Source organism: Priapulus caudatus, unplaced genomic scaffold (genome assembly GCF_000485595.1).
Source record: "Priapulus caudatus unplaced genomic scaffold, Priapulus_caudatus-5.0.1 Scaffold976, whole genome shotgun sequence".
In the NCBI taxonomy this organism is placed as follows: domain Eukaryota; kingdom Metazoa; phylum Priapulida; class Priapulimorpha; order Priapulimorphida; family Priapulidae; genus Priapulus; species Priapulus caudatus.
In genome coordinates this window covers 109599-125095 of record NW_014578037.1, presented here as the reverse complement: position 1 = coordinate 125095, position 15497 = coordinate 109599, and the positions used below count along the sequence as shown (strand labels likewise).

General features: G+C 42.1%; 1 protein-coding gene across 2 annotated transcripts in view; it reads left to right on the top strand.

Moving 5' to 3' along the window:
• The first annotated feature begins 9202 nt into the window (after nt 1-9202).
• The window catches only part of LOC106814771 (ATP-dependent 6-phosphofructokinase-like), a 32364-nt gene continuing 26069 nt past the window's right edge, over nt 9203-15497 (top strand). For both annotated transcript variants that reach the window (XM_014819122.1, XM_014819121.1), the window contains exons 1-3: nt 9203-9627; nt 14028-14101; nt 15072-15143. In XM_014819122.1, the coding sequence (XP_014674608.1) occupies nt 9408-9627; nt 14028-14101; nt 15072-15143 (366 nt within the window). In that variant the 5' untranslated portion in view covers nt 9203-9407. The remainder of the gene's footprint in view (nt 9628-14027; nt 14102-15071; nt 15144-15497) is intronic.

Here is a 15497-nt window from a genome sequence, read left to right as displayed (position 1 = left end):
TTTTTAAAAGGCCACTGGGCATCCATCTCGTGATGTAACTATTCTGTGGCATTCATCTCGTGAATGTACACTATTCTGGCATCACCATCGTGATACTTGTAGGTATACGGTGGCGTAAAAACTGAACTTTGTTTTTAAGAGGCGCAATCTGTTGCATTCATCACGTGATGTAAATTATTCATGGCATCCACCTCCGTGCTACTTGTCAGCGAGAGAGGAAGCCGTGATGGTTAGAGGGGAGAGAGGAAGCGTGATCACAAGTTCAGTTTACGCACCGTATACCTGACAAGTATCACGAGGTGATGCACAGAATAGTGTACATCACAAGATGATGCACAGATTGGTCTCTTAAAAACACAAGTTCAATTTAAGCACCTTATACCTGACAAGTATCACGAGGTGATGCACAGAATAGTGTATATCACGGCTCCCCCTTGCTCTCTCCCTCCAGCCATCACGGCTCCCCCCTTCCTCTCTCCCTCTAACCCTCATGGCTTCTTCTCTCCCTCTAACCATCACGGCTTCCTCTCTCCCTCTAACCATCATGGCTTCCTCTCTCCCTCTAACCCTCATGGCTTCCTCTCGCTCTAACCATCATGGCTTCCTCTCTCTCTCTAACATCACGGCTTCTCCCTTCCTCTCTCAGGCATGTCCGCGCTTCGCCCCTTCCATTCTCTCCTGCTAAACCATTACAGGCTTCCTGCTCGTCCTCTATACGCAGGATCAGCGGCTCCTCTCTCGGCGCTCTAAAGATCACAGCCTTCCTGCTTTCTCTCTAAACCCTCATGCTTCCTCCGCGCCGCTCTCAACCCTCATGGCTTCCATGTCTCATCTCTAAACCAATCGCGGCTGTGGCCTCTCTGCGCCTCTAACGGCAGTCACGGCTTCCCTCTCTCATCTAACCCTCCACTGGCTTGCCTCTCTCTCCTAACCCTCAGGGCTTACCTCTTCCTTTCTCTCTACCCAGCATCACGGCTCCTGCTCCCTCTAACCACTGCACGGCTTCCTCTCTCCCTCTAATCATGGTACGCTTCCTGCTCCCGCCATCTAAACCATCAATCGGCTTCCTCTCTCTCTCTAAGCGCATCATGGCTTCCTCTCCTCTCTCGTAATAATAGTATAATTTAATAGATTAGTTAATTAATAGTGTCAATTAGTAATTAACCAGTGTAAATTAAGTAAATTAATAGTGTTAACTTAGATAAAACAATAGTGTCAAATTGGTAATTCATAATAATCATATAATAAAAATAAAAAAATAGACAACATAATTTTAGTGGTATAATAGTAGTATTTTTGTCCGTATAGGTGGCGGCTTTGTTGAGCGGATGGCTATGTGGGCAGTTAAACAGCTTTGTGTGCATACAACCTTGATGATAAGGAAAGTCCTGGTGCATCAGCTGGGTGATACCAGCAGAAATCTGTGGCATCACTGTCGTGAATATAAAGGTGGGCCTAAAGTGGATTTTGCACGCGCGATATCAATACTGAGATATGTTAATGAGATACATATAGCCAGGATGACTGTATATAAAAAAAAAAAGAAAATCGAGCACATTCATACGTGCGTTGAATATTACAAATAGATGTATGATAAATTAGCATAAAATAATAATATAAATAATGGCAGAAATTAGAGGTCCCTTCGTTAACGTTGGTTAACTTTGCGTTATCTTATTATTATTTACATTCATCACGTTGAACATAATTTTATTTGCCGCTTTAGAGTCGGCTTTACATTAGAAGGGCTTCGAGAATGTTACATCCGCGCTCTGTGGCGTACGGCGTTCACATCCCCTGGTTGTACAGTAGCTCGATGGCGATGAGCGTCTGGATACTGGACGTCATTCGTACGCTTGCCAGTAGGAATGCTGATTGTTGACAGAGGCAAACTGAAGGTCGCCTTGAGTGATAGTCCATACATCATCTGCTCCGATGCTGTCGCGGATGCTCAGTACTGTGGACGCCATCAAGATAGAAGTACTGAGCTAAAAGGAAGACTCATTTAGAGGTCAAACGACGTAAGGGGATGATCACCAAATTGCATTGATATAAGAGCCTCAATGGGCACTGCACTACCGTGTGCAGTGTCCTCGAAAACACAGCCACACAGTCACAAACTCACACTTATTTACTCCTCCGAGCGGGTGAAATTCAGCACGGTACACTCTCTCAATAATTGTTTCATGAAGATAAAAAAAACGCTAAGATGAATTCGGGCAAGCGTACATACGTACTATTCACACAGTGGTTCNACCATCATGGCTTCCTCTCTCTCTCTAACCCTCATGGCTTCCTCTCTCTCTCTAACCCTCATGGCTTCCTCTCTCTCTCTAACCCTCAGGGCTTCCTCTCTCTCTCTAACCACCACGGCTTCCTCTCTCCCTCCAACCATCACGGCTTCCTCTCTCCCTCTAACCATCATGGCTTCCTCTTCCTCTCTCGTAATTAATAGTGTAATTAATAATTAGTGGATTTGCACCCTGTACCAGTACACGTACGCTAGCTGTCGTCACCATACTCCCAGTCTCTGCACACCATTCAGCCGGCCTCTCCACTCTATGCTCATACAGAGTGAACTAGCTACATGATGCGGGGCCTACCTCACTCGACCCCCCGCCCCGAACTCGAGTGTTATCTCACTAGACGCGCCCGAGACGAACTCGAGTGCTACCTCTCTAAACGCCCGATACGAACTCCATTGTTACTTCAGCCAACTCCCGGGACAAAAACACAACCGTGTCGCTCCCGCCTCACACACCGAGTCAGCTGTTTATTTCTCCCGCGTTACTCTTCGCCACTAGAGGGGGTGGCTAACCCACCCAACATGGCTGCCCCCATGTAGGCACTCGACTATCCACAACAACAATTGGTGAGCAGGCAAAACACCACGAAAACGCACACTAATAGACACCAGACATCACAAATAATTATACAATCACAAATGCGAAACATTAACCCATACCCTGCCCGTGGTTCCCAGTGAGCTACCTCACAATTACCTAGCTGGGAACCGTGGTGACCGGTGCCACCGCCACACATATGTACACCTACATACTTGCTCATTTTTTCTCCTTTCCATGCTGGTTCTCCTCTCATGAGGTTCTGCAGCCAGTAAACCAGCTCTTTTTTGTGGAGATCTTGTATGTGCGAATACAGATGGCAGATAATCTGGTGACAGGGGATTATATTGCTATTCACACCCGAGTGAAAAAAACACATACATTATACGTATTACCTGATTATTCCTAAATGTCAAGTTACTACTTACTAGCATTTTAGGGACAGATCAAGGATTTTAGTAATGGATAGTACAGCTTAAAATTGGTGGCAGCATGGACTTTTCTAGGCTTTTATAAGGAACTGCACTCCCTGCATGTATTGCCGTAACAATACTACCGGGAATGCTATACCGTAAAATATTGCTGCTACATTAATATACATGCAGTACAAACAATGAATGTTAACTTGATTTAAGCTAAAAAACATAGATAAAATTTTACTAAGAAGGGAAGAATTTTACTATTATTATGGGTTATTTCATGTTTGCTCACCATTTTTCTCAGTTAAACATATACTTACCACTGTCAATGGCAAAGAGTGTCGCAGCTACATATGGGATCATGTCTCCCCAAGCCCTGCCATGCAGTTAGATTGGCCGCACATATCGCTCATAGGCTACGGACGGCCATGGGCGGCAGGAAAGTGTATTAATTAACTGCTATATCTCGCGAAGGAGTTGGGTTATAATCCTAGAATTCTACATGCATAGAGACACATGTCTTAGCTATAATGTCTGTGAATATTGAGTTTATTGAAGCGCAATTAGATTAATTAATTAGCAAATATGCGGTATCGCGCATAGGCTAATATACGCACGGCTATGGGCAGCAGGAAAGTGTATTAACTCTCATATCTGGAGAACGAATTGAGTTACATTTCTAAATTTCTACCTACCTATAGACACATGTCTCTATTATGTGATCTTGACGATCTGCAGCCCGGATATCCGCGCGAAGCGCGCAAACTGACACAATGACTTATTCGCTGCCCTCTATTTAGAAAAATGTTCCCGAGGCCCTTATGGGTATAGGATAAAGCCGTATAATCGGTCAATTGAGGAGTTGTGGCGATTGCAGAAGCCTTTCGACTATGCACGTAGGGCGAGAATAAATCCAAATGCTCGTAATTGCTACTTTGCTGGTCGGCGCTTTAGGTTTTCCTCTAGAAAAGCGAGTTTGCATTTCTTCCGTTTCACGCCCTGAACTTATTCTCGTACATATGGCGTCCCATAGATGGCGCGACGAGGCTCTCTTCGAGAAATTTTCCAGAGAATTTTCCACACAAGGATCGGCGATTCGGCTTAGACTGCTCCGCGGTGGAGAGTTCCACACGCTGCACTAACTATAACTTTAGTGTAGCGAAAGATACTTGGCCGAGTTAAGGTCCGTACCAGTCTAGCTGGAATCGTGACGTGGGATTCTAATTGGCTAAGCCCGTTGATTGATGTTTGTTTAGACTGAGAATTTCCACTAGATGTTATCTCGAAAAGCGCCTGGCTCCGTACGTGCGAGGTTTTTATCAACCTCTTGACCCCGCGCTGCCCGTGGCGGCGGACGGATTTTATTGTCTGAGGTATCGTGACTGTTCAGTTTAGGTTTTGCAATTTTATTACGTGCCCTGCATTCGATGCCACTCGACCATTCTAAATCGTCTCTTCTATTTTAAATTTTTCACAGTTACTTGAAATTGTTACCATAATCCATACATCACTATATGTTTCAAAGCTCTCAATTAATCATGGTACATCGTAAGAATAACTTATTATAATAGTCTATTATACTATTCTAACTGGCAGGTTATCATATTATATTATGCGAGTCATGAAAATCGCATTGCGCGCACGACCGTCGGGTACCGAGTGATCGAAATGGTCCAATGCAATGGTGGTATTGTGATGATTCTAGCTTCATCGTCTATATTCAGCAGGTGCTATACAGATAGGCCTATGTGTATATTATAGTCATTTTCACTGCCGACTGTATTATAACTCAGTAACGGGTATGGAGGCAGCCACCTTGTAAACAAAGGCTCTCAGATATAATTACTATAAAAATATTAGAATGGTGTATAAGAATAACTATGTATTTGTCATTATTAGTACGCCTAGAAATTTCAACATGTGATATGCTATATTTCTCGGCGCTATAAAAATAGCTTTGATAGATTTACATAAAGAAAATAGCTACCAGATATGGGAGGTCAGAGAGTTGCGCCCTCACGTACACGCGCCGGCGAGAGAGCGGCGCGAGCCGAACACGTTTGCGCCGTTTGCGTTATCACGCGCGGGACAGCTGAGCGAGGCGGCGGACAAAGTCCTTGCACGAAATATCAGCGGTGATGCTGCTCCCCCCGATACACCGGCTGATCTACACAGTGCTTTCCTCCCACCTGTGCCGGTACGTTAAGATATAATATATATTGCCGTGAAATTGGACTATTTCCCCCTTTTTCCGTTGTGGTGTTTATTAGCTCTTGATACATATACATATATATACATCAGTACTATGTTATAAGAGCAGAATAATTCCTTATAGTAACGATTACAACTATTAGTCAGTCTACGGAAATATGAAAGTTCATGTTTAATTTGAACCGTTTGTTACTATCTCTACTACTCTACTAATTCTCTACGACAAGTAGCTAGGGGGCCTACAGAGTTTGTTAGTAGTTAGTACAAGTACAGTAGACAGTTATAAGTTGAGTTCTCCTGTTTGTGTTAGTTTGAGATTTGTAGAATTCTATTGCTTAGTTGACTCAATATAAGCCACATAGAAGCGAAGCGTGTTATGCCTTAGTTTAGGATGAACATCGTATGATATTTATTATCATTATTATTATTATTGTTGTGACTACAATTATTTTCATTATTTCTCTGATCACTATGATTATTATGACTGTTATTGTTATTATGCTATTATTCCTTATTATTTTAATGTTTTGCATTGTTGTCGTTGGGGACATACAGCGTATGAGCGTGACTTCCTTTATGTACCCTTTCACTGTTAATGACCCTCTGAGGCATGCTAACTTGCTTGTAACATAGCCTTAAGGTTCAGCGGCTTCTGTGCAATTAGCCGTATCAGTAATTAACCAGGCAACCTTAGCACAAAGGCCCTGGTGGTTCAAGTTAGAAGACTGGATACCTGTACATTGCAACACAGAGCATCAGTGTCCACACATAGACAGCGGGCGACACAGAGACAGTTCTCGGAATATTTGCAATAAAGTTACAATTTTAATTAGCTTGCAAGAACACCTCAATGCACCTGAGCCGCTTAATTCTATTGGCCCTAAAGTTGTCGACTTTTCGCTGGCAGCTATGGATCCGTGCGCCGGCCTATGCATTCGGCGCACGTATCCATAGCTGCCAGCAGTGCATAGTCGCGCACGACGTTCCCGCGATCGCGTGCGCCTTGCCACGGAACTGCGCGCAAGATCTGCGCTCATAGCGTTTGGGATTAACACCTCCTTTCGGCAACGCTTCTCTAGTATCCCGTCTCATCTGGATATAGTTAAGGTACATGCAACCTACGTGCAGTACATCGCGGTAATTCTACGCGCGCTGGGTGCTGTGCACGCCGTACATGCACTAGGCGCCGCGTTTATTGTATGGGACGCGGTTCACTGTACAGGTTGCGATTTTGTGCACGCGCAGCTGTATTGTATACCCATCACACGCATTTGTTATTAAACGTCCGGTGTCATTATACGTAGGTGCAGATTTTCACATACGCGTCACGGGTATTCCGTTCGTGGCGAGTTTATGGTGCGCGCCCATACGCACTACGCGCCACATTCATTGGACGCAACACATTTACGGTATGCGCGCCGCATATGGTTGTTAAACGCGTAGTTAAGGGCGCCAAGGATTCGCCGTCCCGGCCACGTTCCTTGTATTTCCCAATGAGGTAAAATAAAGTGTTCTCTCTCGTACTACACGTTTCACTCGCTCTGTCGCCGTCGCATTCGCGTCGCTGTCACCGGGCCCCGGCCTAACTGCACCGCAATCCTGTTGCGAATCTGCGCCACCTTGTGGCAGGCGGAGTATTAGCGCACTCCATTGGGTACGCGGTTACCGTCAAGGTGAAATTACGATCACGAGCCTTAAACAATTACCGGCCATGCCGAGTGCCAGACAGGTTAAGTCAAAACGGATAGAAACATTGGACAGGAGAACAAGGGAAAAGCGTTACAAAGATAATGCTGTCTTTCATATCGGTTAATTCGCGCTCGATTCACATCGTATGCAATTATTCTGATGAGTCTAACTCTATTTCTGTCTCCATCGGATGCCATCTCTCTTTTCCCTGCCCCTCTCTCTCTCTCTCTCTCTCTTTCTTTCTCTTTCTCTTTGCCTCTCTCGGTCTCTCTTGCTCTGGCTGTCTCTCTCTCTCGCGCGCTTTCTCTCTACCCACTCTGAGATACGGTGGCGCCCCCACGCGTGAGCATCCGTGGTGACGTCTGCGCGCGTCGCTGTCGTGCGCTGCACAATGAATAAAACATTGCCGACGTCCGGACAACACACCCCCACCAGCGCTGCTGCTGCTGCTGCTCCTCCTACACGTATGTAGATTTCTATAGATTTCAACTCGTTCGCAAGTACTACAAGCCAGATGTTGCTTTTTCTATAAATTATCTAATGCTAGTTAGCATTCTCTTTATTAAACTTGTCGTTACAATAGAATAGCCTTAAGAGTGGGCATACCCTGTCGATTCTGCTGGAAACACATCGCACATACATCACCTACTTACACTCCATCCGTGATGATGGTTTACTACAGGTAAGGATATGGGGCCGTAAATGATTTATTGGAAATCTAAAAACACACTTTAACAAAATTATGTAATAGTTTAATTCGCGTCTTATTTTAATAGTTACCTTTGCAAGGATACACATGACCTATCTTGTAGTGGGTTAACAACAAAAGCATGTATATGGTTTTAAATAAAAAGTTAGTTTGTTAAAAAAAATTATTAACCAACATTAAATTTAGGCAAATTTTTAAAATATGATTTTAGAAGCTTCCATACAATAGCAAATCACCTGTTTTTCAATATCATTGTATCAATGCGTTTATGAACAGTTAACCTCTGCCATAGCCTGAATTGTTATGTGATATTTTAAACATAGTGCGCGAAATAAAACAGGAGCCAGCAGTGACCCACCTGAAGGCCACCTCGGCGCCCCTTGCCATACGCCACGCAGGGTGTGAGGGGAAGTCGGAAACATTTTATATGGGAGAACTCCCATTATATACTTATGATAATTATATGTGTAATTTTTTTATGTGAAAATAATAAATAATATTATATATAAATTATAAATAATTTATAAACCAAAATGAATCACAATTTGTGACGGTAGATGGCGCTATACCCGCTTTGATGTTTCTTAGCATAAATCATTATATCATAATAATAATAATATAATGAAAGTGTCAATGACACTGTAGCTCACCACAATGAAAGTGCCAATGCAACTGTAGCTCACCACAAAAAAGGACACAAATGAGTGAGTAAGAAGAAGTCAGTTTTAATTGAGCAACCATCGACGTACATTTATAGAAACAATTGCCATCTGTATATCGCAATAATAATTATAAACACAAATGAATCACAATTTAGGACGGTAGATGGCGCTATACCCGCTTTGTAGCGATCAAAGATCGTATAGGTGTTTACCAACAGTAGAGGGCGTCCACATAGGCAGGCAGGCCTGAATTGAGGNTGATTATGCATGACACGAAGTATTTGCTAGTCTAGTACTGAAGAAATTAGCGTTTGGATGCGCATTGTGCGGCTTTAATGTAAGCGGCTATAATAGTAATAGTAGTAGTAGATTGCGAATCAAACAAACAACAACACGATATAGAGTCTAGCCTGTCAGCTCGACGAGAGCTCCTGAGTCCTGTAACTAGGTACAAATTCGAAGCAATAATAAGCAACAGCTTACAGTGTCGGGTGATCAACTTGTAAGTTGTAGTTGTAGTACAAACGCCGCCATTTGTTGTTATACTTCATTGTACAAAAATTAATGATTCGTTAAAATAGAACCAATCACTATCTAGAGACAACATCACGTGTGAGACCACTAGCGGACTCTGTCGTCTATCTACAGGAAAAGCGGAGCAGCAAACCTCCGCTGCATGACCGTGGCCGTCGAAATCGTTAGTCGACAGCGTTAGTCGACAGTCATCGCGGAGCGGTGGGAACTGCAAGACATTTATCAGTAGTAGCTGCTGCAGTGCCGCGATACGAATGGTAATATTGTTGCCTGAAGGTATATTCTGTCAGGCGAACGAGCCTAACCAGTTTTAATATCGAACCGCTTCAGTGCTTGCGAAATGGAAGAGATATCGCCCTATATAGCGGCAACTCCGTCGCCGGCTAGTCCTGCCGCGGTGACGAAAATGAGACGAGAGAGATTGGTACGTTTGTATTCTGCGACGGAAGGTGATCCGATGGCGGTTGTGCCCGTCCTTGGCAACGAAGGCATGACCATCACCGCTGGTAGCCACACGGGAAAGTGCATTGGTATTTTTACCAGCGGTGGAGATTCACAAGGTAAGATTCGTACTACTAATAGTAATACTAGTACTATATTAAATTATTATATTAGTAGGGGCCTACCGGCACTAAGAATGTTATAGCCCGACCAGGCTGTGCGACGGATTGTCTATACATAATATATATATGTATACATGTATACATGTATACATATTGTCTATACATATTGTCTATATTGTAACCCTAGCAATACCGTTTCTTGGAGCTAAGAATGTTATAGCTCCAAGAAACGGGTTAGGCTAGGGTTAGAATAGGCACACAGCCTGGTAGGGTTATAAGAATGTTACAGCACTAACCTAGATTTTCATAGTCATAGAGTACGGTTGTGTGTAACACACCGGATCGATCGCCCAACACTCAACAGACTGCAGATTCAATCCTGCATACAGCACAATACAGAAACTCATCATTACATAACTAACCTTCAGACATTACTGATTATTAGTGTCAATAACAAATTGACACGTGTACCTTACTTACGCCGGCGTAACCTACAACTTGTAGTTGTACAAGTCTACGTTTTGTGTTGACAATCATAATACGGCCCGGTTGTACTCCCCAGGTAAAATCTGGGGGTCATTTATCACAGTGTAGTTAGTGCCAGGGAGTCTATAATGTATATATTATATATATATTATTATTTATAGCCTATTATAGACTCCCTGGTAGTGCCCTGGGGGTGTCTGAATGTTTGGACAGTTTTGCGCTTGTAAGCCGTGTGCATCTTTCACTAAAATTATGGTGATGCCGGCAGCATTGATCAGGTACCACCTCAGTGAGTATAGTTTCGTTTACATGTGATTATACATTATACAATAAACCATAATTTATGGTGTTTAGAGCCAACCCTGCAAGCCTGCCATCACCATAATTTTAGTGAAACATACAGTACACGGCAGTATATTTTCAAGTGAGCTGGAGAAAGTTTCTATCTGTCTGAATACAAGTATATAGAATAATACAATGAGGTGTGATATATTATACGTACTGATATAGTTGTTCTGACAAAATCAAGCAGAAAATGAATGAGATCTCAGTGAAGATTCGTTTTTCTGTTGCATTTTGTCATGTAAACCCATTCTTAACTGTATCTGTATTATGGATGTATCTTGTTTTGAATGTTTTCAACAGTGTGTATACACAGATATACTTTTTAGCCACCTCCCATAAACTCCTGCATGTACTTTTTGCTATAGAGCAATATATGTTATATGTGCGTGTGCAGCAACGGAAATTAACATGTGATCTTGATTGCTTGAGTTGATGACTATTTCTAGAATACTGTGGGACTACTTTGTTTACTATTTGTTTTGCACTCACTTTAGATGGTAATCCAACAATACCCCGCTTTGCTGCACTTTCCCTGAACTCTAGATCGCCCTCATGGCATGATATTTATATTCATTTTATATTAATCATTTTAATCAATACGTAATTATAATCCTTTCTGGCATCTTCCTTCTCACAATAAATTCTGGTTCCTGTAGTTGCACTGAAATGTCATTATTAAATTATACTTTTTTTTAAAGTGAAAATATCTAATCATTTTAATCTGTCTAGGATTACTTGTCAGCCACATCACTGTGACATGAAAGATAAGGCAGTGTTGCTACCATTTTACTGTTGCTCATGAATACCTACTTATTGCTCCTTTAACAAGCAGACTGTAATAGAAACAATTGTTGAAAATCTCTTACTATAAGTATAACAGTACTAAGATAACATAATTTTATTTTGATTCAATGTTCGATCCGTATGTCGTAACTAACAGCAGTGACGAACTAAGAATTCATTTATCACCTTCATGTGTATTGTTTTCTCCCAGTGTCTGCTAGCAAGAACATTAAATTCAATGTACATGTATGTGTCCATGATATTAACACTTGAGCATTGTATTCATGTAAGTACTAGTGTTGCGCGGTTTGGCTGATGACGGAGTTACAGAAACAGCAGGGTGCGAAATTAACGGGAGTCCGTCCGGAGTCAAATACTCTCTGATTTACTGTCGGACTCCCTGATTTGACATATGCAGGAGTCCGTGTAACTCCCTGAAAATTCTGCCATACTAGTAACTAGTTCGTTCCAGAGCACGGCCTCGTGGAATTACCGTATTTTTTCAGCTAATGTCCAAAGAAAATTTGGCATACATGCAAACCGCATGAATCTTAAAAATATGCACATGTATCATATGTATGTGTTATTGTTAATATCTTTAATTTTGAACCTGAGACTGCGGACTCCCGTGTTCAAAAGTTAATTTCTACCCCTGAACAGTGAAGAAAGTACTTGAGAACCCATACGAATCAGGGGCATGAAATTCTGAATTTTTTGCACCTGTGCAGAAGGCTGGTAACAGCAGTTTTTTACCAGCCCTCACCATAATTTACCAGCCATCACAATTTTTTTTTCAAAAATAAAGATAAGACTATCACTGACTCTTTCTTGTTCGAAAAATGTAATGTGCGGCCTCGCATAGTAGCTTTTGAACAGACTATAATGCAAATCGTGCATGATGTCCGAATTGTTTTTGTCAATGTCATGTTTCACGCTTGCATTCTCGATTTCAAATTTGTAAACTGTTGATAAATTACGGCGTGATATCCTTCAGGTACCGTAAAACAATATTAGTAGGTCTTCAGGGGAGAGATAGTGATTCGCTAGACGGCGCATTATTAGTGTGTTGTGGATATATATAGAAATCAGTTAACCCTAACCCTAATCCTAATCCTAACCCTAACCCTAACCCTACCCTAATTCTAAAATAAAACAAAATTAGCCAAAAATAATAAAAATAAATAAGAGACAAAATTAGCCAATCAGAGTCGTCCCCTAGCGGATCACTATCTTTCCCTTGTGCAAAATTTATACAATATTGTAGGCTCTTTGCTCATTAATGCTATAAATAAACATGTAAGTACTCGCTAATACGCGGTATTTGCCACTGTTACTGGCCCTCCAAATTTCGCGCCCTGCGAATCTATTTTATTGACTAAAACATAAATACCAAACATAGAAGCTGAACGCTTCCAAAATGTCTGATTTGCAGACGCTCCCTGTTAGCAACCAAACTATGACAACCGGTTATACATAAAACAGCGTACCTAATAAGCCAAGAACGATATTTCCATACAACAGTTACACATTCGGCACGCCTTAGTCTTACCAGTGTCGAATCGTTGAGCATGCATGTTACGTCGTAATGGCAGAGTAAAAGGTTTTCCACGATCTGTAATGAACTTTAAATGTCAGACATTGTACCGATCAAATATATTTTACATCAAGCTTTTCAAGAATTCACTACTTTTACAGTGCGGCAAATGTCACAGTACAACTTGGCCTTTAACATACTGTAGGGAAGGTTTTTAAAGTCACACGTTGATAGTCAATGATGGTCGAAGGCGCCGTGTATAATATAGATGGAAACGCCCAATAACGCGTGACTTTAAAGACATTCCCTACAATACATAAAAAAAAGGCCACCAAACTTTTTAACGGTTATTTTTTTTATTCTAGTTCTATTTAATTCCATTTCCGGCATACTAGGCCCATTGATTATGCAATGTTGACGAATGCTAGAGTAACTGGCACCTTGTGTAGTTAATAAGTACACAACCTTACATTCTTTGTCCAATATCACTGCTGGTTACTAAGAAATGTCTGATTGAAATCCGCAGTCCAAGAAATCAGTTGTTAATTTACACTATAGTTTCAAACCGCTGCCGGCGAAGCGGGTGTGATACAGATTTTATAGCGCACCGGACATTTTCGCACGCATGCTCGGCCGTACGCAATGCATGTGATTTCGTAAACACCGACGCTCGTGATAAGGAACTTTTTTTCAGGGCTGTCCATGTACGTCCGTGATTAGTACGTGTGTTTTACTTCATTTCCATGTTTAGTCCGTGGCCGTGATTACACCGCTGACACCTCCATTTCATCTGGCGTCCAAAACATACGGGCCGCACAAATGTTTACGTTATCGCTTGACTCCTGAAGGACATTTACGGCACGTAAATGAATATCAACAACCGATTTCAAGTCTTGCTTGTAATGTAACCAGCAGTGATATTGGACAAACTAATACGCATTTGGCTATAAGGTTATGTACTTATTAACTACACAAGGTGCCAGTTACTCTAGCATTCGTCAACATTGCATAATCAATGGGCCTAGTATGCCTTTAAGCAACAGAAATAAGATGTCAAGTTGGTCGTTGATACTCTTGGGTCCAGTCAGTCAGGTTGTGGCCAACAAGAAATCATTGAACTGGAAAAACTGAAAACTTGAATAAAGAGTTCTGTGTGTATTCGGCCTTGAATTCGTCTTCCTCTATGGTCTAAATTTATTCATTCTCTGCATTCATATGTATACTGAGTCTGGTTATTGTATGTTCGCAGGAATGAATGCAGCTGTGCGTGCCGTTGTGCGCATGGGATCATACGTGGGATGCACAATGTACTTCATCAAAGAGGTACGTGCACTAACCAGAAAACACACCAAGCTTGCACCAAGGATGAGTAACTTGGTGTTACTTTTATTGGCTGTGCTTTGTCTGATGCACTGAATTTCCTTGACGGTTTATGCAAATAGTTATGCAGCCACGTGCTGTTTTGCAATAGGAAAAGTTTCTGGGCGATGGAGTGCTACATGCATACTGATGGATAGTGGATGAAGTTGGAGAGGTTATTTTATCTATAAAAGATAAGTTTATAATATTAGAAGTAGATAATAGGGAAGGAGTGTGACTTCAATAAACATGGGAAATTTGTCATTTACTAGCCTTAGAATACCTACGATTTACTACGTGTAACTCAACCAACTTGAGCTCAAATCGTACACAGTACATTCGTCTAGCATCGTGCGAAATCGATTCAAGTTAGGCGGGTTATGGAGTCGATTTGCTGGCAACAGAATGGAGAATCGTGTTGTACGTTTTAGTCTGTATCTCCGGATTGCGGGTGTATACGAGGAAACGATTTTGGACGATGCTAGGCGAATGTACTGTGTACGATTTGAGCTCAAGTTGGTTGAGTTACGCGTAGTAAATCGTAGGTATTCTAAGGCTAGTAAATGACGAATTTCCCATGTTTATTGAAGTCACACTCCTTCCCTATTACCTACTTCTGATAATATGCGTGCAAATGGGTTAGGGGCGTGTGTGTGTGTGTGCGTGCGTGCGTGCGTGCGTGCGTGTGCGTGCGTGTGTGCGTGCTTGCGTATGTGCATGCGTAAGTGCATGTGAGTGTGTACGTGCATTCGTGCACACGTGAGTCCGTGTGCATGCAGATGCGTGCGTGCGTGCATGCGTGCGTGCGTGTGTGCATGCGTGCGTACGTGTGTGCGTGCGATTGGACACAAATTTGGCTATAGGTATTTATAAGTATGACATAATGTGTATAAAATATAAATAGTTAAATACCCACCTACTATTCTGTTCGCAGGGTTATCAAGGTATGGTCGATGGTAACATCGAGGAAGCTACATGGAAGAGCGTATCTGGAATTATTCAAATGGTAAAGTACAATGAATAGCAGCAATACATCTCATTAAACTTGGAGGGTTATTTTCTCCTGAAGATTTTGTTGGTTTCAGCCTGGAGTTTAGTGGGAGCTACTCAGTCAAACTATATAAGTGGTAATCAGTTTAACAGACAATTTTTTGCGAAGTGTGATTTATTACACGCTCTATTTTTTGTATGGCTCCACTTCACTTAGGCCTGTACAGATATTACGACAGTGTTTGTGTGCCCCCTTTGACAGGCTTTGTTGCATAGCCATGTACATCCCTCCTGCTGTATGTTTGTATCCATTTATGTTACATAACCATGTGCATTCCTGCTGCTCTGTGTTTGCATGGCTCTACGTTAC